A 23095-nucleotide genomic window follows, 5' to 3' on the forward strand; every position below is an offset into this window, starting at 1 on the left:
TATGCTAACACATATATATGGAATCTAAGAAAGAAAAAAAAAAAGGTCATGAAGAACCTAGTGGCAAGACGGGAATAAAGACACAGACCTACTAGAGAATGGACTTGAGGATATGGGGAGGGCGAGGGGTAAGATGTGACAGGGTGAGAGAGTGGCATGGACATATATACACTACCAAATATAAAATAGATAGCTAGTGGGAAGCAGCCGCATAGCACAGGGAGATCAGCTCGGTGCTTTGTGACTGCCTGGAGGCGTGGGATGGGGAGGTGGGGAGGGGGGGAGACGCAGGAGGGAGGAGATATGGGGATATATGTATATGTATGACTGATTAACTTTGTTATGAAGCAGAAACTGGCGCACCATTGTAAAGCAATTATACTCCAATAAAGATGTTTTAAAAAAATCCATTGTCATGCTAAAAATAACGTTATCAATGGATTTTTAAATTAAATATATTTTGTTCAATGCAAAAAAAAAAAAAAAAAGCTAATCCTCCACTTGTGCTCTGTTTTCTATCATTTTCTGCTTCTTGAATTTTGCTCATGAAGTATCTTCACCATTTTCTTGCATCTTCAATTTCAGTCTCTTCATTGGATCCTTCCACTCTCCATAAAAATACACACCTTTTCACTATCTACCAAAACAAACAACCATAGAAACTTTCTGTGAACCTGCTATGATTTCAAGCTTCTATCCCATATCTCACTTTTTCTTACTCCACACTTTATTAAATATCATATTCCCTTTTGAAGGCAAACTTTTTCTCTATTCTGTTACTGCTATATCCTCTGGCACATAGTGGGCAATGCCTGGCACAGAGCAGGTACTCCATAAATACATGGTGAATGGATGAATTGATTATTATAATTGTACTGGCTTGGCATTCCTCTTGTAACTAACTGCTTCTTTACAGACTTCTTTTCCAGAAACTACCTGAATAGTCTTTATTCAGCTTCTTCTCTCTCACTATAGTCTCTTTCTTGTAAACCCATCTGTTTCCATGGCTTCATCTCTCACTTCTCTGAGCTAGCACCATTTAAGTGGCACATCCTAAGAGAGACTTCCCCAACCCTTCATTCTCAAACAGAAGAACCTGCTTTTTTCCTTTATACCACTTACTGCAATTTGTAATTTTTGTTTGTTTATATGTTTATTTTCTGTCTTCACACCCAGGCTCTCAACTCCATAAGAGTAGGGAACAAATTTTCTTGTTGATGTAGCATGTGCCTGGTATCCTCCTCAGAAGGCTGGAGGGGATATGGTGTCCTGAAAGGGAAACTAGGAGGAAGGAAACGGAGTTGCTACGGTGGTAAGTGAGACAGATCAGGGAAGGCCTCCCTATTAAGGTGACATTTGAGCAGATACCTGAAGAAAGTACAGGAGGAAGTCATGCAGGTTAGTAAGGCAAAGGCCTTATGGTAGGAGCACACACAGTGTGTTCCAGCAAGAGCAACGAGGCCACTGTGGCTGAAACTATATGAAAATGGCAAAGAGTAGCAGGAGGTAGCTTCAGGGAGAGTGGGACTAGGTCAGATAAGACACTGTCAGCCACTGTAAGGAGTGTGGCTTTTGTTCCGAGTGAGCTGGAATACCAGTGAAGGTTTTTGAGCAGAAGAGTGATATAACCTGATTTAGTTTAATGGGATCACTTAAGGCTGCTTTGTTGAAAATAGACTGAAGGAGTCTGTTATGGACTGAATGCTTGTGTCCCCCCCAAATTCATATGTTGAAGCCCTAAACCCCAATGTGACCATATTTGATGATAGGGACTTTACAGAAGTAATTAAGGTTAAATGAGGTTGTAAGGGCAGGAACCCAATTCTATGGGATTGGTGTCCTTATCAGAGGAGGCGGAAACATCAGAGAGCTCTCTCCTTCTCTCTCCATTTGTGCACAGAAGAAAGGGAGTTTGAGGACACAGGAGAAGGCAGCCATCTACAAGCTCTCACCAAGAACCAAACTGGCCAGAACCTTGATCTTGGACTTTCTAGCCTCCAGACTGTGATAAAACAAATGTGTGTTGTTTAAGCCACCCAGTCTATGGTATTTTGTTATAGTAGCCCAAGCAGACTAATACAGAAGCAAAGGAAGAAGCAGGGAAACCAGTTAGGAGGCAAGAGATAATCAAGACTTGGGCTCTGGTGGTAGTAATGAAGGGAATGAAAAGTACTGAAATTCTGGATATACTTTGAGCACAAAGCCAATAAAATCTGATGAAGAACTAAATTACAATGTGAAGAAACCCTGAAGTTTTGGGGCCAAACAACTAGAAGGACAGCGCTACCATTTGCTGAAATGGGAAATATTAGAAGATGGACAAATTTGGGGAGAAGGGGTTATGGAGGCTAAATACTCAGTTTTTGAAATGCTGAGTTTGGATGCCCATTAGCATCAATAGACATGTCCAGCAGACACCTAATTTAGAGTTTAGGGTAAGGTCCAGGATGAATAAATAAAATTTTTATTGTTAAATAAAGATGTCATTTGAAGCCGAGAGACTGGATGAGGCCAACTAGGAAGTAAGTAAAGATAGAGAAGAAAAGAGGTCTAAGTACTAAGACCTGGGAGACTCAGATGCTTAGAGATCAGGAAGATGAGAATGGTTAACCACAGAATAGGGACGTCACAGATTACATTATTAGTCCCTCCTATTGCATGCCCTCTGCCATACAACACTGCAGCTCTTTGCACTTATGTGGGTGGAGTATATATCCCTACCCATTGATTTGGAGCTTGGTTTGTGACTTGCTTTAGCCAATGGATGATAGCTAACATGATGCAAGCAGAGGCCCAAAGTGTGCTTGCTTGGTTGGGCTTAGGCGTGTCCTGGCTAGTCCCAGGAGGAAGATAATAAACACACGGAGCAGAGCTGCCAGACTAACTTACAACATAAAACAAAGCTGCCCCAGCTGACCTGTAACTTAAGAATGAAAAAAAATGCTACTGCTTATGAATGTCTGAGATTTCTGTGCTTATCCTACAGCAGTATTGTGGCAATAGCTAAGAGAGAGCAACAGAGTTACAGAGTTCCAATGTAAAGGTTCATTGGGAAGGAATGAAAATAAAGGCTGGCTCAGGAAAAAGGAGTATGAATCTACAAAAGAGGACAGAAAACAGAAAGACTTAATTCTTAGGCAACTAGTGATAACAGGTTCATGAGGCCTTGCCGATTTATCTAGCTGCAACACTGAATGGCAGGCAATCAAAATCTTTGGCTCAACCTAAAATAATACTGAGAAGGAACAGCCAGTGAACTACATGAGAACCAAGAGAGAGTGGTATCTCAGATGTCAAAAGAAAAAAGAGTTTCAAAGAGGAGGGAGAAATCAACTTTGTCAATGCTGATGATAAATCAAGTAAGATGAGGACTAAGAACTGGCTATGGATCTAACAATATGGCAGTCATTAGTTACCTTGACCAAACGAAAAAACAAAGAATTTTAATAGAGTAATAGAGTTGGAATGGTTTCAAGAGAGATGAAGGAAAGAATTTGATATGAGTAAAAACAAGTCTTTCTAAATATGTTGCCATTTTTTTTTTTAGTCCTGTGGGTATTACTTCCTCTAGAATATGTTCTTTAATTTCACCTGTAGTCAGCAAGGTAGATCTTTGCAGGGGGCTCTTTTAGAAACGTGACAAGAATGACCAGGTGTGGGATTACCACTACATTCACCAGAATGGTCAGTTACCCATTCTCTAGCTACTGCTAACAAAAATTGCTTGTAAGGCACTTTATTCTGTGCATTAAGTCTACAATAAATTTCATTTTATTTAAAAATAAATAAATAAATATGTTGCCATAAAGAGGATCAGAGAAAGAAGAAGACAGCTAGAGGAAAATTCAGGTTCAAAGGAGAGGGTTTTTTAAAGATGGGAAATATTGCAACATCTTTGTGTCCTTTGGGAAATAATGCAGTTAAGAGGGGGAAAACACTGTATTAAAGAGGGAATATTTGCCAGAGCAATGTATCCCAAGTCGACAAGAGGGGATAGGAGTCAATGCACAAGTAGAGAAGTTAGCCTCAGATATAAACCTAGAAAGTTAATTTAAAGCAAGGAAGGAAAGCAAATATACACATATTGACAACTGTGGAGGTGAGAATATGTGATTGTTTCTGTTATCTCAGTGAAATAAAAGCAAAGTCATAATCACAGAGGGATGACAATGAAGGAAGTGTTGAAGTTTTCAGAAAAGAAGAAAAGTTTTAAAATAATCATCTCAGGAAGTAGAAGAGTAAGTGCAATCTTCTCGTTTTGGGCTTCCCTAGTGGCTCGGTGGTTAAGAATCCGCCTACCAATGCAGGGGACAAGGGTTCGAGCCCTGGGCCAGGAAGATCCCACATGCCGCGGAGCAACTAAGCGCATGCGCCACAACTACTGAGCCTGCACTCTAGAGCCCACATGCCACATTACTGAAGCCCGCATGCCACAACTGCTGAAGCCCACGTGCCACAACTACTGAAGCCCGCGCACCTAGAGCCCATGCTCCGCAACAAGAGAAGCCACCGCAATGAGAAGTCTGTGCACCGCAATGAAGACCCAATGCAGCCAAAAATAAATAAATAAATAAAAATTTTAAAAAAAAAAAGAGTAAATGGATTATTAAAATGTAATCTATCCATTTAGGCACATATTTCTCCTGCCACTGTAAGCACTTTGAGAGCAAAAACTGTACCTTACTCAGTTTTGCACCTTAACAGCACCTAGCATGCTAACTTGTACTCTTTATTATTAATTTTCTGTAATTTTACCTTCCTTTCCTTTTACATTCATATAAAACCCAATTTCTTAATATTATGCTAGTGCTTTAACTCTTTGAGTTTTAATAAGAGAAACACACACAGTTAAAGCACTAGCGTAATATGACACTATCACCACCTAGTTACCCAAAATCAGGTTTGAAATCCATAGAAATAATTGCTAATTTCAAAAGAATCTTGCCAATTAAACCCTACTTTCTTAATATCTTAATATGACTGATTCTCTTTACTAAGAAATTTTTAATGCTAAAGGATTTATAAGTAAATATATACTATGAAATTCAACCAAATAGGAATTAAATTATTTTGCTCACTAGTTCAAATAGGTGTTATAATTCAAAATTGCTCAGAAAGAAATGAAGCAGAAAACAAAACTTCTACAAAAAGTACACACATAAATGCTGCATTTAAAAATATTTGTAATTAAAAGAAAAGATCCTCCAAAGCCATCTCTAAATTTTGAAGAATTATTCATAATAACTTGAATGTAATTGAAGTCTAAAAATGTATTACTGTGATTTACCAAATAGGATTACTTTTAATACTGTTAACTCCCAACTAGTTAACAAATTAATGAATATTAAAGCCACTGAAACAGTTTAAGGTTACTAACTGGTATTGTTCACTCTCAGCCAGTGAGAATATCAACAAATCTCTACTTCAAATTTAATATTAAAAAATGTTATAGTGAATCTGATGGTAAAACTAGGTTAATTTGACAGTTAATTTGAATAACATAAAAAAATTAAATAATCACAAAAAAAGCATAATGAGATGCCAAGAAGTGTTTTATATGAACAAAGCAATAATAATAAAAACAAAATATCAACTAAGGCTAACTATATCTAATGGAAGAGTCAAGTCATTGAGATGTATTGTAGAAATATGTTGGGGCTACCCTGGTGGCGCAGTGGTTGAGAGTCTGCCTGCCAATGCAGGGGACACGGCTTCAAGCCCTGGTCTGGGAAGATCCCACATGCCGCGGAGCAACTGGGCCCGTGAGCCACAGCTGCTGAGCCTGCGCGTCTGGAGCCTGTGCTCTGCAACAAGAGAGGTCGCGATAGTGAGAGGCCCGCGCACCGCGATGAAGAGTGGCCCCCGCTTGCCGCAACTAGAGAAAGCCCTTGCACAGAAACGAAGACCCAACACAGCCAAAAATAAATAAATAAATAAATGGGGAGGAAAAAAAAAAGAAATAAGGTAGAGAAAGTTACTTTAAAAAAAAAAAAAAGAAATATGTTGTCAGCTCTACTTCCTGGAACCTTCAAGATTAAATTATAGAGTAAGCATCAGTGAAAGAGGTATAGCAACCAAAATGTTGCCCATCCTGCTCGGGTACCTGCCCTGATGCTTCTGATTAAGTGTTCACGTATTCTGAACATACTGTGTCCCTTTCATCTGATTTGTGAGTAACAAAACCAAATTCTATCAGGGGCCAAGTAGAAAAATCTAAAGGAATGAATCATAGAGAGAGGCTGACATCTTAGAAGGTATATACCCCATCGGGAAGTATTTAAAATTCAACATTTTAAAACACTGTTTTAGCCAAATAATGCATATCTGCAAGCTAAATTACACCTAAAATTCAAAGTCCTTTTAGACTTTCAAGGTCTTCTTCAAACATCACTCTTCAATGTCTTCCCAAGTTCTCCCTCTTTAAAGCTATGTTTTTCTCACCTATATCTTCATAGCACTTCGTCCTAGCATTTATTTTAATATGTCCTGTAACAGGAGTTATTCTTGCAAGTTTTTGTGTTCTCCACCAAATTTTGGGCACAGATCTTTTTTATCTTTAATTCTCCAAAAGCACAAAATCAGTGTTTTGCATAAAAAATATAAATTTATAAAATTGAATCTGAACTCTTACTTTCCTAGTCATGGGACATAAAGTAAATTATTGATCTCAAATAGCCACAGTTAAAGTCCTTGGTTATAAGGCAATCTGTGCAATAAAGTTTAGAAATATTCCAGAAGTGTTAATGAAAGCAATAAATCTAGATTAGAGAAATTCAACATTTAGACAATAAACATCTAGCTTATCATTAAACATACTTTAAAAAAGTAACTTTGTTAGTCACCTATAATAAATAATAAACATGTATCTATCTCATTTCAATACCCCTTTGCAAGCAAAGTTGTTTTTTTTCTTAAATATGAGGGCTAAAAAAAAATTCTTCTGCTTATTTTCAAGGCTGCCAAAGTAGAATAAGCAATTTAGAAAAGATATTACAAATATCTAAACAACTAAATAACACAGGCAAAGGTGTAAGGAAAATTCTGATTCAGGGAGTCAGCCTGAAACCTAGGATTAGAAGGCCTAGGATTTTTAAAACTTAAAAAAACAAAAACAACAAACAAAAAACCTGAGAGACACAGTATTCAACCTCAACAACTCCTAGGAAAATAACCTCACAGTTGAGCACTAATTCCACCTTGAATGTGTAGATTAGTTTACAAAACTGTCTGCATTTATTGCCTCTGGGTATTCACACCCCTTTCATAATTCACACCCTCTTCTAATTGAAAGGTAGAGTCTGTTTTCTTACCCCTTGAATTTGGGCTGCCTTTGTGACGTATTGCCCAATCAAACATGGCAAAAGACACAATATGTTTGTTCCAAAGCTAGACCTCAAGAGACCTTGTAAAATCCTGTTTCTCTCTCTCTCTCTCTCAACCATGTGAACAAGCCCAAGGTGGCCTGCTTGATTATGAAAGACACACAGCAGTCTCACCCATTACGGCAGGTAACAGCCACTCACTCCCTGAACCACAGACACTTAATTGATTTACAACTGACCCAAGACACGTGAGAGAGCCCAGTCAGGACAGAAGAACTGCCCATATAAGCTAAGACTAAACCATAACCTCAGAATTATAAACTAAATAAATGGTTATTGTGTTAAGCTGCTAAATTTTGGTACAGTTTATTATGCAGCAATAGCTTATCAATACATAGGGGAGAAAAGTCATAATCTGATGGGAACCAAAAGGATCTCTGGAAGGTAAGTATGTTGTCAGTGACTTGGGGGCTAAAAAAAAAAAAAAAAACAGTCATAAAAGGAGAAAATGGTAAAAAAAAAAAAAAAAAAAAAGAAAAGCTAACCTTGGAATTAGGGCTAACGAGACAGATAACAAAAGCAAGTTGCTTTTCCTTGTGGAGAAACAAAACCTATCCAAACGTTATCTGTCCTTCAAAGCTCAACTCAAATCACACCTCCCAATAAATTTTTTTCTTATTGCCCTTAAACATAGTGATCCTTCCTTTATTAGCCATGTATAGAGGTACATGATTGTGGAAAGAGGCCTGGACTTTAATAAGTAAGTCTAAATTCACATTCTGGGTTTACGAGCTATGTATCCTTAGGCAAGTTTCCTAGTCTTTGAATCTGATTCCTCATCTCTGTACTGGAATTTAATAGCTCTCAATCCCACAGGATAGCTGTGAGATTTGTATTCTAAATGTGTCAACATATTAAACACAAAGTACAACTCAAAAATGTTAAAGTGAATTTTGTTCCTTTCATTCATTCATTCATTCAACTTCGACTGGACTGAATTCCTGGTGTGTCAGGCTGTGTGCTAGATACTGGGAGAAAGGAAACAATTACTAAGGAGACCACACACAACTGCCATCTAGTAATAATTTTTCATGTGTATAGCCCTCAAGGTAGAATGAGGTTAGAGATTATGCCTTATATTTCTTCATATTTTCCAGCGGTGTGGTGGGGTACTTTGAATTTAGTAGTTACAAAGATACATGTAGACCATTTGACCAATTAAAAAATGGTAAGATTTCTTCCTGTAAGTTTTAACATCTGTATCTCAAAGCAAAACAAGAGCACCATTGCTTTTGAAGCATAGCTAAAAGAAGACTCACTTGACAGCTCACATCCATTCCTGCTTCCAGCAGCACCTGAACAACTGCTTTGTGACCATTGCGTGCAGCAAGGTGTAGTGGTGTGTGCTTTCGAGTGTTGCAGCTCATTAAGTTAGGGTGTGCACTGATGATCATTTTGACCACTCTAAGCCGTCCATAGAGGGCTGCCAGGTCCAGAGGAGTTTCCAGCTTGCTGTTCCTGATGGTAGGATCGGTGAGCTCTTCCAGGAGAACAGCAACTACTTCTGAGTGTCCATACTGAGCTGCACAGTGTAAGGCAGTTTCATTTTCATTGTTCTGTTAAGACAAAGACATAAAGTGCAAGTTTTCAGAAATTCAATCCTTTATCAAAACCTATATACAGTCATTTAAAACCTGAGATGCTTTGAAAATGTAAGTTTAAGATTTATCTGTTTTAATAAGTATGCCTAATAGAATTTTATATTTGATACTAGTACCTATCATTTATTACACCAAAAATATCACATTTTATTTTTATTACTTCAAATGAAAAAAATCAAACTTTTCCCTACACTATATATTCCAACTTCCAAGAGTGATAAATGATTTAGCCATGTTAGTCAGTAGCCCTGCTGGGCCCAGATGGTCAGTGTTATCTGCACTGTGCATCGTGCCTCCATGACATTTGTTAATGAGAGAGATTAATAAGAATTATAATACACTTTTAACAGACTGGCTTTCCAAAAGATAGCTGAGATAGTACATTCTTTGATAATGAAAGATTTACAGGAAGGCTTCCCAAGTTAAGTTTCATTTTATCTTTCGTTTAAGTATAAATCAGTGCTTCTTTTGCAAAGAGAACAAAGACATACTGGCCCTAAGATTAAACCATATCTTTTTGAAATATAATCATGGATTGAGAAGCAGACCATACCCATACCATACAAGTTATAAGGAGTATCACAGTATTACACGTGTAGCTTATAAGTGTTTCAGTTGAAAATCAGTGAGATTTTCCCAGGAATTTAGCAGAATAAAAAATGTTACAATGGAGAAAACTGAACCCAGTTGCAAGGGAGATGTACCTTTCAGATTCTTTGGGCAGATGGTGTAGGTATATGCAGTATGACTATGTCAGGAGGCAGAAGGGTCAATCAGGAGAAATGTGAACAAGAAATTTTAGTAACAAAAATGCAATGTCCTAAATGAGGGTTCTAGAGAGCAAGGGAGGATGTCATCATCAGAGTCATCGTCATAGCTATCGCTATGTGCCAGGCACAGTTTCATGTTTACTCATCTAATCCTCACTAGGAGATAAATATTATTATCATTATCCCCATTTTACAGATGAGGAAACTGAGGTAGTAAGTAGTTGAATAACTGCCCTTCAATTATACAGCCATTTAGTATTGGGGCCAGAATTTGAACCTAAATAGCCTAGACCCAAAGTTGGTACTTTTAATACCATCTTCCACAATAGAAACTATTACTACTACCATTTGCTGAGTGTCTAAAAACTTTACATACATTGTCTCCTTTAACTCTTACAAATGATCCTACAAGATTGGTATTAACATCTCCACTTCATGGATGAGGAAACTAAAATACAAAAAAGTTAAATTACATGCCCAAGCAGATTCAGGATCTTTTGGAACCTGTATCCATCAGAATCAAAAACCCATTTATGCTCGTTCCACTGTACCACACTGCCTGCCATGTGTTTCTTTACTGCCAAAGAAGAAAAACATGGAACTAGTGATCTGAAAGCAGAATTTCTATAGATTTTGCCCAAAAGAACACCAACTGAGTTGAAATAGGAAGTAGCTGCTTAGATAGCTGTTCTAAGGGTACAAACCCAAACAAATCTTATTGTTCCAGAAAGCAACTCAGCCTTGCTCTGGATGATAAAACAATGCAGATAAGTAAGTTGAGAGTAGAGAGAAGACTTGAAAACTTAAAAAGAGGAGTGATGGGGGAAAAAAGCACAGGAAAGTCTTCTTACTACTTTACTTTCCAAAACAAGTATCAGAAGAGGGCATTTGAAGGCCAAACGCAAAGGAAAAGCTACTCCTTGAAGACAGTCAACAAAAAGTTAAGATATGACAGATGGGAAATCCAGCTGGAGGTATTGTTTTTTCCAGCATTTTGGGGGAGCCATTCCTGTTCTTAGTTTAAATGTGTTATCATAGTCTATTTCCTCACAGACTGACAACATAGAGGCTTGCACTCCCTGATTTTATTATCTGGCCAAGTTTTATAAACCTGATTTAAAAATCAATCTTATTACCTTTAACCATGAAAATATGTTATAGAAATATGTCTCCTGACCAAACCAAATTTCCCGTTGGTTGAAAAGAGATTCAATCTCATTTTTTAAGATATAGTACCTCTTTGAGGAAAAGAAAAGTAAATTATGAAACAATACCTCAAAGACCTCTCTACCTTTGCAAAGGCCTTAGCCTAGGAAATTATAAGTGCAAAATAGAAAGTTTTCTATTAACTCCAGTTATCACTGTTCAGATCTCAAGAAAAAGTTATTTCAATCATTCAAGACTTACTCAGGAGAAAATGTTCATAGAGTTTATCCATAATATCGAACACACACTTGGCTTGTCACGTCAGTGAAGACCACAACTGTGCTACCTTTACAAAAGGCATGGTTGTATACTCATGTCCATACTCACTAGTGGTCTAAAAAAATCCAATTTGAAATAAATAGGCTGTGATAAAGCACTAATTAATAATTGCTAGTATGCCTACATTAAACATTCTTAAACTGATTTGAATTCCTTCTTTTTTTACCAGATGAGTGTTCTCTGAAAAATTAGGACACTTCCAGACAATGGGTGGCAGTATGAAACTGGCTAACAAAAGCTATTTACCAAAGATCTTACTTCAAAGTCAAACTAATGGAAACTATCTAACACTAGTTGGATTTGAGTTTTGGTGAATGGCAAGGGAATATATACTTATAAGGCTCCTCTCGTTTTTGCTCTAATGTTAAAATAAAGAAGAAAAGAAGAAGAGAAGGTGGAAGAAAAGGAAAGAGGAAGGAAAGGCAGGAGGGAAACGAATATACAGAGAAATATAAATTGAAAACATACATAACATCAGAAGAAAGGAAATAAACCTGTTGACAAAAGACAGGAAGGATGTGGCAATTATAAAAACCAAAATCAGGGCAGAGTCCACTTTATTTTCAAAATTATGTCACCCTAAGTTGACCACTAATTCTAAGGCAGTATAAAATGGTGATTCAGGTTGAAGTGCTAACACGTACTTATTAGCAACAATAAATCACTCTATCTCTCTTATCTTACTGTAAAATTAGAATATTACCTTCCCTATAACCTTAGAATACAGCTTATAAATCAAAGGAGATAACATATAGGAAAATGCCTTATAAGCTTTAAACATTAAAACATAAGGTAGAATTACTTTTAAAGAAAGTTGTATTAGAAACCAAAGACAGCATTCAGAAATCAGAATGAAACCCTGAAAATTATGCATAATTTTAACATTATAACATAGTGTATTACTGGTTAAAAGCTTGGGCTTTGGATCAGAAAAACCTGAATTCAAATACTGGCTGCATTTCTTAGAAGCTGTGATATCATGGGCAAGTTACTTAATCTCTCTAAGGTACTTTCCCCATATATAAGGTAGGAACAGTAATTAATACCTACCTCATCAGGCTGTGGTAGAGCTTAGAAAGATAATGTAGATGAAGTACTCTGCACAATGCCTGGCATATAGTAAATACTCCATAAGTGATACGATTTACCACTTAGAATACCAATGTGCTATTGTGGAGGGCTCTGGAATTACAGAGATCTGAATACAAGTCTCAGTTTAAGTCACTCAGTAATGTGTGAACTTAGAAGGGTTACTTAGCTTTACTGAGCCTGATTTCCCATCTATAAAATGTAAGTGATAAAAACTCACTTCAGAGGATTGTGAGAACTAATTAAATAACATATCACAGGTAAAAGTGCTTAGCACAGTGCCTGGTTATCATGGGTCTCAATAAATGTTCATTACCATTTTCATTCCTGCCCTCTATTGCTTAAATACATAAAGGCTTATAATTAATTAGCATATTTCTGTACCATTCATGGGGAAAAAAGAAATAAAGCTAAAATCAAAATTTACCTGTGAAAACAAAATTCCTACATCAGAAACTTTTAGAAGAAATGACATTGAATGAGAGAACTATGTCAGCACTAAAAGCATATATACATAATAACAAACAAAAAAATACTGAAAGCATGGTATTAAAAACCTCAAGAAATTTCAACTTGTTTCCAATAGAAACCACAACCTAAAGCAAGAGAAGTGAAAAAGGAATTCTGAAGTCCAATCACCTCAAAAAAACCTTTTTTATATTTAAATTGATTTATTCAACATCACAAAAAATGTTTCTCTTTAAAACACACCATTACAGTTATATGCCATTTAAAATATTCAGCTTTCAAATGTGAATAAATTCTAGGGTTTTTCTTTCTTATTTTCATGTCATTTTAAAAATATTGTTTGGAGAAACTAACATTCCCTTGCTTAACCTTGGTTTGTTTTTCCATCTTATTATTTCAGGTTTGCTTTGGGGCATTCAGACAGTTTTAAGAATAACCACCAGATGGCTCATTCCACAAATGATCTTTTAACTTGGTTTTCTGAGGAACAGACAGCATTCTCATAAATTTCCTTTTAGCATGATATGCCAATAAAGATAGCCATATCTGTCATTTTTTATAGATTTGAATTAATGAGTGTATTCTCATAAAAAATATTCTGTATTTTGTAACCTGTAAACAGACATTTTATTGTGATAAATATTAATGACAGTGTTCCAATTAATAAAACATTTTTCTTAATTAGTTCTTTATACAACTGCGTTTTGATGTAAGAAAAAAATATACATTTTTCTTCCCTTTGCTGTTCACAGCTGGCAAGTGTTACTTTTTATTCTTTAATCTGAATTTCAGTCAAAGGTCTGCAAAGTCTGTACCCATTTGAACAATATGCTAATTGTACTTCATTAGATGTGCTTACCCTGGAGTAACCTACTTCCATTGATATTGGATAACTGCCAATCTGCAGCTTAATGCCATATTTGTAATTCAATTGTTGGACTACATGCTGGTTTTCAAATATAGTTTTACAAAATGGGAACAGTAGGGGGCATGCAGAGCTCAAGACGTTTGTTACATACTGTACTAGAGGACTGTATTTTACTTTCTGGAATCTGTGTTCTTATTTATTTAGAATACCGAGAATGGCATTACTTTTTAAAATATATGCATTATATGTAACATGGATACTATGTACTTGCAAATATTTTGACTTTATCTATCAGTATCGTCCTGCTGCTGTGTTTTACTCAACTTACTCTGTGTGTGTGTGTGTGTGTATATATATGTATGTGTAGATATAGGTATATAGATATAATCTCTACACATACAGGAAATTTTTAATTTAATATGTGACTAGCAACTGTATACATTGTATTTTGCATTTTAATTCACAAAATTGTACTTAATGTGAGAGTGCTATGTAAATGGTAAAGCATTATGCAAATGATAGTTGTCACCATTTTAGCATTTAAAATTTTATTAAGAAAAACTAATTCATATTACAAATGTGAATTCTGTTCTATCTTTAAATATTCAATAAATATAAAATGGATGCTTACGTAAAGCAGGCAAAAATACTACAACTACTTCCTTTATGTGGGATTTTCTTGTTAACAAATACCTTTACAAATGTCCAACTTAGTGCCAATGTACCATATACAAATGCCAAAGAGGTTTTCAACTTTCTCATTTAGGAAATTCATCAGTAGAAAGGTCTTTGGCAGGGTAAAGATAGAAATAATCGATTTTTCAATGTGTCTTTGGCTCCCCAAAACTCTCGAAAAATCATAGCATGAGCAAATATTTGTCAAATGCACCTGTTCGTTGACTCTGGAATGCGATGGTCCATGATGAATAAGAATCTTCACAATTTCCACATCTCCTTTCCAGGCAGCCAGGTGAATAGGAAAATAACCTTTGTTGTCTGCTACATTTGTTGATGCCTCATATTGAAGCAGTTTGAGAACTATGTCCCTAAGAAGTAGAAAAACCAAAAGAATACAACAGAAAAGAAAATATGCTGAACAATGCAGCATTTATTAAACAGATAATTATAAAAGTATACTAGATACTGGCTGGCAATTTAGAGTAATCATTCAAGGTACTGAGACATACAATTGGGTTTAGGAGTTTGCCTCTTCAACATTTGGCTATTTTACTTACCTGGAACAAGCCACCACCATACACACACAGAGCACTGACTAACCATAAAACTACCTAATAGAATTCATTTCAGCAAAATTTATCTAATTTTATTAACTGAACGAATTTAGTCAAATAACTTAAAAGAATACCTCCTCTCATCTTTTTCAAAAACGGAGTATTTCCAGATAACCTGTATCTGAGATTTAGTCTGAAGGAAGAGTTGAGGTGCAAGCAAACTCCCTGTTTACAAAAAAAAGTTATCATACTACCAAGAGACATTTAGGGAGTTTACACATCATTGCTATAGAGAACTGGAATAAGGGATTGAAGATACATATAAAAGAGAAAGCAGCACAGTAGGAAAGAGACCCTGCAGTATAAGCCCAATGTTGAAAAAAAATTTTAATAACTTTTAGCCATAGCACAGAACATACTTTGAATGTGTGTTGTTCATACTTGTGCACTCTTTCACCTTCCTCCTCCAAGGCTAAAAAATGATTTTAAGAGGGAAATTCATTTATGAGACAAATTCTATCACTGATGCAGTTTCTAATGATAAGATTTCAGAGAAAGTAAAAATAAACCTCATTTTAACATTTCTTTTCTAAAATCAGTATGATTTTATAAGCTTTGAATTTAAATGACTTGAATTTAAAGTCCCAGCTATGCAAACTATCTAGTGATATGACCCCTAGAGTATTATTTAGTCTCATTTTTCTTTTTCTTTCCTGTAGAAATTAATATAAATAATAATAATAGTGCCTATTGCTCAAGACTGGTAAGAACAGTAAATGAGAACATAAAAGAGAAACCACTCAATGAACAGTAAAACACTATACAAATATTAGTTCTTGCCCCAAATAAAAATAAAATCCTTTAAAAGTAAAAATGCTTCCTTCAAATCACCTTTGGCAAAAACAGTCTGAAAATCAGAAGGAAACCTGAAGTTTGTCCAGTTTCTATGCTTCTTCTCACCTCTCTGCCACGTAAAAGTTGTTATATAGGGTCATCCATTCTGAGATAAATAACTTACAAAGTGGTAAAAAGAATTCAATACTTATGAATAGCAAAAGCAGCTGAGAACCAGAAGATCTGGTTTGAAGTCCCAACTCTCTACTAGTACTTACTAACTTGGCTACCTTGGATAATTCAAATAACCTCTGTCTCTCTTTCAGATATTGTTAAAATAGAATTTAGAGATTACATATTGTTGCCGGTCTCAAAGGGTTGTGGTGTGAATCAAATGAGAAATGAAAATGACTGTAAAACTGTATACAATCAAAAACTATTCTTAAAGCAGTTTGCTGCAAGATTGAACAATTCTAGTGATCTTTTTTTAACTGAAATATATCAGCATTTAAATAAAAGTTAAAATAATACCAAAGGAAGCACAGTTAAATACCTGGATGTAACAAGTAGAATTTATCCTACAAAAAACAGCCTTCTCCAAATTCATATAGCAAGAAAGACAATTATGTGAAGAGTTTTAATTTCATCCCTCAAAGCCTAAGCAAAAAAAAAAAAAAAAAAGTCTGAAATTTCTAAAAGCATTTCCTTTCTAGGAGTAAAAAGTTTGATGGAATCATCAATACTATTTTCTTTTACTCTCTCTCAAACCATTCAGAATTTCATTTGTTATTTGGCTTAATTTTTGTTGACATTTTCTAATAATGTATGTGATATGCATTCATTCTGTATCTATCAGGAAGATGTATGATATAGTGAAAAAACTGACTAACAGTGATCATTTGTATTGTATAGTATTACTATCATCTAATATCTAAATCAGAAAAGAAATTATCTTTGGCAAACACCAAGCTCCTAAATAAATACTATTATTTTTATTTCAGTTTTTTTAAAGTTTATTCACTTTATTAAATAAATATCTTATTAAATTTATTTTTAAATTTAAATTTATTTTAAAATTTTTATTTAAGTTGAGCCTTTCACCTTATTCAGAGATACCAGCTAATAAACTGGCTGAGCTCAGATTTCTAATGTGGAAACATATCTGTGAAATATAAAGTTATATCTTTGATCAAATAAGTGCCTGTTAGTCTTAATGAATCTTAAGCAAAATATTAATCAATATAGTGCCATTAATTTCTTATGATTGTATATCCCTTGTATATCACAAGCAATATGTATTATATAGGCCTTTTTCATCCAGGCTCATCAAGAGCAAATTAAATTTCAGGTACTTTCTTTAATGTCTAAACAAGAAGAGTAGTTAATACAGAATCCCACCAAATCAAGGTTTTTTTCCTTTTTTTTTTGAGATATAATTGACATATAACATGACTTTAGTTTCAAGTGTACAACGTAATGATCTGATATATGTATATATTGCAAACTGATCACCATAATAAGCCTAGTTAACACTTATTTTTAAATTTTTATTTAAGTTGCATCTTATATCTTCCAGAGGTATCCAGAAATGAATATTTTGACCATACTTGGTTACCTGGCATGAAATATTAAGTTATATTAATGAACACTGTCTACAGAATAGCAAGCAGAGAAGTAATCCCTATATCTTAAAGATAAAGTGGCATTCTTTCTTAACAGCATTTGATAAATAAGAAATGTTCCAAAACACTAAAATAAATGTAGTTGATGAGATCACAGGAAAAATAATTCCATTTCCCAGGAACAAAACAAAAATATCAAATTAAATTTAATAATAATCCAACTTAAATCACTACAACATTTTGTAGCTTGAGGCTAATATACGTAAGTTCAGGTAAAAACAGGAATTCTAAAAGTACTGATTTTTGCTACTATGTTTAATTTGTTTCATTTTCTGACAGACATAAATAATACTTCTGATTAATATGAAATGTCTTTTAAGAAGTTCAGTATATGTTCTGAGCAAAATTAAATTAATTGGGAAGATTCAACACTCAAATTTCTTTACCTCAACAGCAAGTTTCCCTATAATTAACCAAAGACATTTATTTTGTTCCATCCTCCTGTGTTTGTCGGTAATGCAAAGAATTTTGAAATAAATGTAAATCATCTTCATATGGATGTAGTATTAACAAACTAATGAAATTCTCAAATTCATGAAGGCCCTCTTGATTTCACACTTTCTTGAAGATTTTACTTCTCTTTAATGAAAATAAAGTTGCAAATGTGTTCAACATGGTCAAAAGCCTTTAGGACAATACACTCCATTTTCTAACTGGAGCGCCTTTATATACTGAATTCACTCTCATAGATTTCCAGATAGAGTGAATAAAGCCAAAGTTTAACTAGTTAATATCCTTATCCAAGAAAGAAGCAATCAACCAAAGATATTTGTAGGTGACTCAAAGGGCAATTTCATGGACTAGATTATACAAATTTTTAGAGGAAGTACCCTTCTTTCATAAGAAAGCCTACTCTGAGCAAATCAAAAGTGCAGCAGATAGCTTACTGTGTGGATTCTAGATCCAATTTGAGATCCAATTTGGATTATAGATAATGGAGTCTAGGATTCAAACATTAAATATTTAAAGAATGAGAAGCGAGAATAGAAAATATTTTACACCCTGCACATATCAAATAACGTACATATTTCAAAGATAGAATAACAATTTAGTACTGACATTTTCCAAAACAGTAGCCAAGAATTACAATTACCCAACATAGTTTAATGAGATGGAACTTTAAAAAAAAAAAGGAGCAAGTTGCTAAGAAAAGAAGGAGAATCGAAATGAAACATGAATATACAGGTTTAGTAAAACCTTACAGGGAATGATAAGATTATTAGTTAAAAAGACAGGGGAAAAGGAAAGAAGAAAGAAAAGAAGGACAGAGGAAGAGAGAGAAAGAAGAAAGGCATGAAGAAGGAAGGAAAGAAAGGAGGCAGTAAGGGAAGGAGTGAGGGAAGGAGGGAAGGAGGGAGGAAAGCTGGCTAATTGGAAGAGAATTAAGTGAATCAAATTTGCAGTAGAAATATGTGAGAGAGACAATGAATCCTCCGTATTTTGAAAAAGAGAAACATCTCTAGCCTATCTATTGAAATAATTTATTTATAATCATCGCTAGTTAAATTTGTTCTACTGACCATGTTTTTTCTATCATTTGAAGGTAAAAATTTTCTAATCTGTAATTACAAATGACTCAGAAATCACCAAGAGTACATTACTTTTTCTATTGTGTCCTGATTTGGCTAAGTGGAGATGAATTGTTCGTTATGAAATAATGTATTTCAGATGTAAAATGCTGCTCCACTTGTGGATTAACTACCAGTGATACACAAGAGCTGTAAAATATACAAAATAAAGAGGATACAGGCTTAATTTGTAGTATGAAGGCCATAGATTTTTTTTTTTTAATTTCTGCACTGGGTCTTAGTTGCGGCACATGGGACCTTCATTGCGGCATGTGGGATCTTCAGTTGCAGCATGTGGGATCTTTTAGTTGTGGCACGCAGGATCTTTAGTTGAGGCATGCTAGATCTTAGTTGCAGCATGTGGGATCTAGTTCCCTGATCAGTGATCGAACCCGGGCCCCCTGCATTGGGAGTGCAGAGTCTTAGCCACTGGACCACCAGGGAAGTCACAAGGCCATAGATTATATATTGGAGGGAAGGGGAAAGCGTGTGCCCAAAGCAAAAGAATAAACTATAGGACCCTGTAATATTTCTTCCAGCTCTATAATTCCATGAACTTCAGCCTAGAAATCGTAATGCTTATGAAAACAACCTAGAGCTGATGGATACAACAGCAGCAGGAATAAAGACAGAAATTATGTGTTTCTATGCTGACATAGAAGAATGTCTATGACATTAAAAAATGTCTTTTGCTTGGGAAGAATACAACACAATAGTTCATTACCTATGCTAAGTGAGAACAGCAAAGACAAAGAAAAGAAAAACCATAAACCATTCTCCTCTGGCTCTGAGGTATATTCTATGACACTTTTTTATCCGTCAAATATCTTTTCTTATGCCAGTATTTAAATCAGCATTCCATGAGAACACACTACTTGTTGATAACGGGAACAAGAAATACAAAATGTGACAGAGAAAAACCAACAAGAATTTAGAAAACTGATGTGCATACAGCCACCGAGGGGATATAATGTGAAGTACTGGTAAAAGCATACCCTTGGAACTAGAACACTTAGACTCTAGAAACAGCCCCACCTTAATAACTAAGTGGCCACTAAGTCACTTATCCAGAATGGTCTTGTTTCTCCATTTATAAAATGAAAGAAGTGAGGCGGGTAGGGTAGAATAAATGATCTCTAATTTTAAAAGTCCTTGGTAACTTAAATAATTTAAAACCAAGAAATCTTATACTCTAGATGAAAATCCAAATTTCAGAACTGTAACATCATAGTACATAACTGAGCCACAAACAATAATAAAACAGTGTATCATAAAATGTTATAATTGGAAGTAACAACAAAAAATATCCAGCCACTGTATTCAGTACACTGAACTGAGGCCTAAATAGGTTAATGAAATGGCTCAAGGTCACATAACTAGCAGGGAGGGAAAGATGGGATTAGAATTTTCCTGCTTTTCTCCAATACCTACAGAATGACACTAAGTAAAATCTTTCTAGAAAGAGTTTAAAAGAAAAGATAAATGAGACCTTTAGATAAAAGCAAAGCAGAGATATATAATTCTCAGAGAACATCTGCAATTAAAGAGATCTTAAAAGATATACAGTCAAATCCTCATCTCTTTATGATAATCTTAATGATTGCTATTCAATCACCTAAATTATCCTCACTTTGTACACTGCCAATAAAAACTAAGAATTATGCAAGAGGCCTCAGAGAAATATATCTCAATGGTTAGAACTTCACAGGATGTCATGTATAAACCAATAACATTTACTAAAAACTTCACTGAAAATCAAGAAGGGATATGTCCATTTGGGGACAATATTATTTTGAGAAATACTTATAATGCCAAGCTGAGATAGAACAAGAAAAGTTGTATAGCTCAAATGGTCAAGCTCAAGATCTTCTGTCCATTAGATTTGATAGGTCTGTCTTCCCCATTGGAACTAAGAAATATGGTACCACCCTGAATCTACAACTAAGATGGCCAAAGAAGCCAGCTTGGGCTTATCTAATAGATTTCACTCCTGATGACTGAGGTACAAAGATGAATAAATAGTAATTCCTTTAAAAGATTCAGATGTTAGGGATCTGGACACATTTTCCACTCTACAGAAGGATAGCATATAGCTGAAAAACACTCGGCAAAATAAGAAGTTCTAAGTTAGATGGTATAAGTTGATATAATAAAGAATCAGGACTGGATGAAAAGAAATGTAATTTGGGAATTCCAATACTAAAAATGTAAGTAATGAAACATTCAGTTCATGGTATTTTCTATAATTTGGATGATTCTTCAAACAGAATGATAATGTTCAATTTATGCAATAAGTTAGATAAATATGTCATAATGATAAATAATGACAAAAATGATGTTTCTTCCATGAGAGCTTTAAGGCCTTAAAATGTGATCAAGTATAACTAAGTCCCTTGTGTCTCAATTCACAGAATGAAAGAAATGTTAAGTGTGAAAGTAAAAGGTAACTAGCACTTTTAAGGCAGTAATTGCCACATCTAATAAAACTGAAGTGAAATGAAATGATCCAGATCTGAAAAGACTAACTTGAATCATTAAAGCAAAGGAAAAACAGATAGGAAGGGAGACACATGAACAGGGTCACATTCCTTCTGAAAAACAGGTTAAAGAAGTTTAAAACCTGAAAGACCATCCATGAATGACAAAGACAAAGCATTTTAGCTTAGTTTGAGGATTTTGAAGTGGTTCATGTAAGTGCCTATGGCTTATAACAGCAAGACTCTATTGAATAGTTCACTCCTAGTGAATAATCCCATATTTGGTGAAGACACCCAAAAAAGTAGGGAGGTGTCATTAAGTGATGTATCCCATTCCCTCCCCAAAGGTACACACGACTAACATGGTTCTGTCACTTCTTCCATTTTCCCTGTGTGATATTTGACTGACTTACACTCTGCACATAATCATCTCAGCAACATTCCTACCACTTTCAGCTTGTCAGGTATTGAACACCTGGTGCCTCTTCAAATTCATCTAAGCCCAGGGGACTCATGGCAACATGAGACAGGTACCATCAGACATAATTAACTTCATCACATGTAACTAAATACACAAAGATTCCAGTCCAAATAAGTGGCACTTACTTATGTCCATTTAAGGCTGCATGGTGTAAAGCAGTGTAACCCGAACTGTCTGTGCAGTTCACATTGGGGCCTCGCCAGATGCTGCAAATAAAGCACAAGCACAGAGTTAACAGTTAAGCAGAATTGTGCTTTGAAAAACAAAAGGAAGACTGACAGTCCCACAGTCAGCAGCATGTTGCATATGAAAATTTTACTCATGTAGAAAACAACTGCCACCTTTCGTGCATTCCCCTCAGAACAATATCTTCATTTATTTGATGCAGGGAAATTATTAGGGAATATAGCTACCTTCAGAAATTAGTAAATGCAGGCCCACTGCCATGCATTATATTTGGACCCAAAAATTCCCTATCACTTTCTGTCATTACTTAAATATTGGATGCAATTAACATTCAACTATTATATTCTTTACCAAGAATAAAGATTTATGACACCTGCCTACTCCCTTTTAACACACTCATTCTGAGATGGCAGTGGTTTATATAAATTATATTTTTGCATATGCAAAGAATATAAACACTTCTTTCTGTTCCATTGCTACTAAGAGAATATAATACATATTTCATTCTTGAAAATATAATTAAAGATTTGGACTATCACAAACCATAAAAAGATTCTAACAGTTTCGAAGTTATTTTACTATACAATATATTCTGAAGATAACATGTAACTGCATGAAAGAATCCATTTTATCCTTGATCACTACAATTACAGAAACTATGTACAGCTTTTGAAAAAATTAGGCATTGAAAGACACTTTTCCAAAAGTAGACCAAAATAAAAAACAAAACAAAACAAAAACAAACTGTTATCAAAGCCATCAAAACTAACATCTAATGACAAACTAATTCATGTATTCACAAAATATTTATTGTACACCAGTTGTATGTCACATATTAAGCTAGGCACTGAGAGTACAAAATCATAATTCACGGCCCTTCTTTACAAGAACAGAGTCTAATGGAGAAGAGAGACACATAAGCTAAATTACAGAGTGCTAAGATAATCAAGGTACCAGAGAGCACACAAGCAT

General features: G+C 35.0%; 1 protein-coding gene across 5 annotated transcripts in view; it reads right to left on the reverse strand.

Annotated features, from left to right (window-relative positions):
* ANKS1B (ankyrin repeat and sterile alpha motif domain containing 1B) overlaps nt 1–23095 on the reverse strand; it is a 1169527-nt gene that overhangs the window by 970665 nt on the left and 175767 nt on the right. For all 5 annotated transcript variants that reach the window (XM_068562021.1, XM_068562020.1, XM_068562019.1 and 2 more), the window contains exons 2-4: nt 22063–22143; nt 14553–14709; nt 8642–8938 (exon numbers count right to left, since the gene is read on the reverse strand). In XM_068562021.1, the coding sequence (XP_068418122.1) occupies nt 8642–8938; nt 14553–14709; nt 22063–22143 (535 nt within the window). The remainder of the gene's footprint in view (nt 1–8641; nt 8939–14552; nt 14710–22062; nt 22144–23095) is intronic.

The sequence above is a fragment of the Eschrichtius robustus genome, chromosome 13 (genome assembly GCF_028021215.1).
Source record: "Eschrichtius robustus isolate mEscRob2 chromosome 13, mEscRob2.pri, whole genome shotgun sequence".
Lineage (NCBI taxonomy): Eukaryota > Metazoa > Chordata > Mammalia > Artiodactyla > Eschrichtiidae > Eschrichtius > Eschrichtius robustus.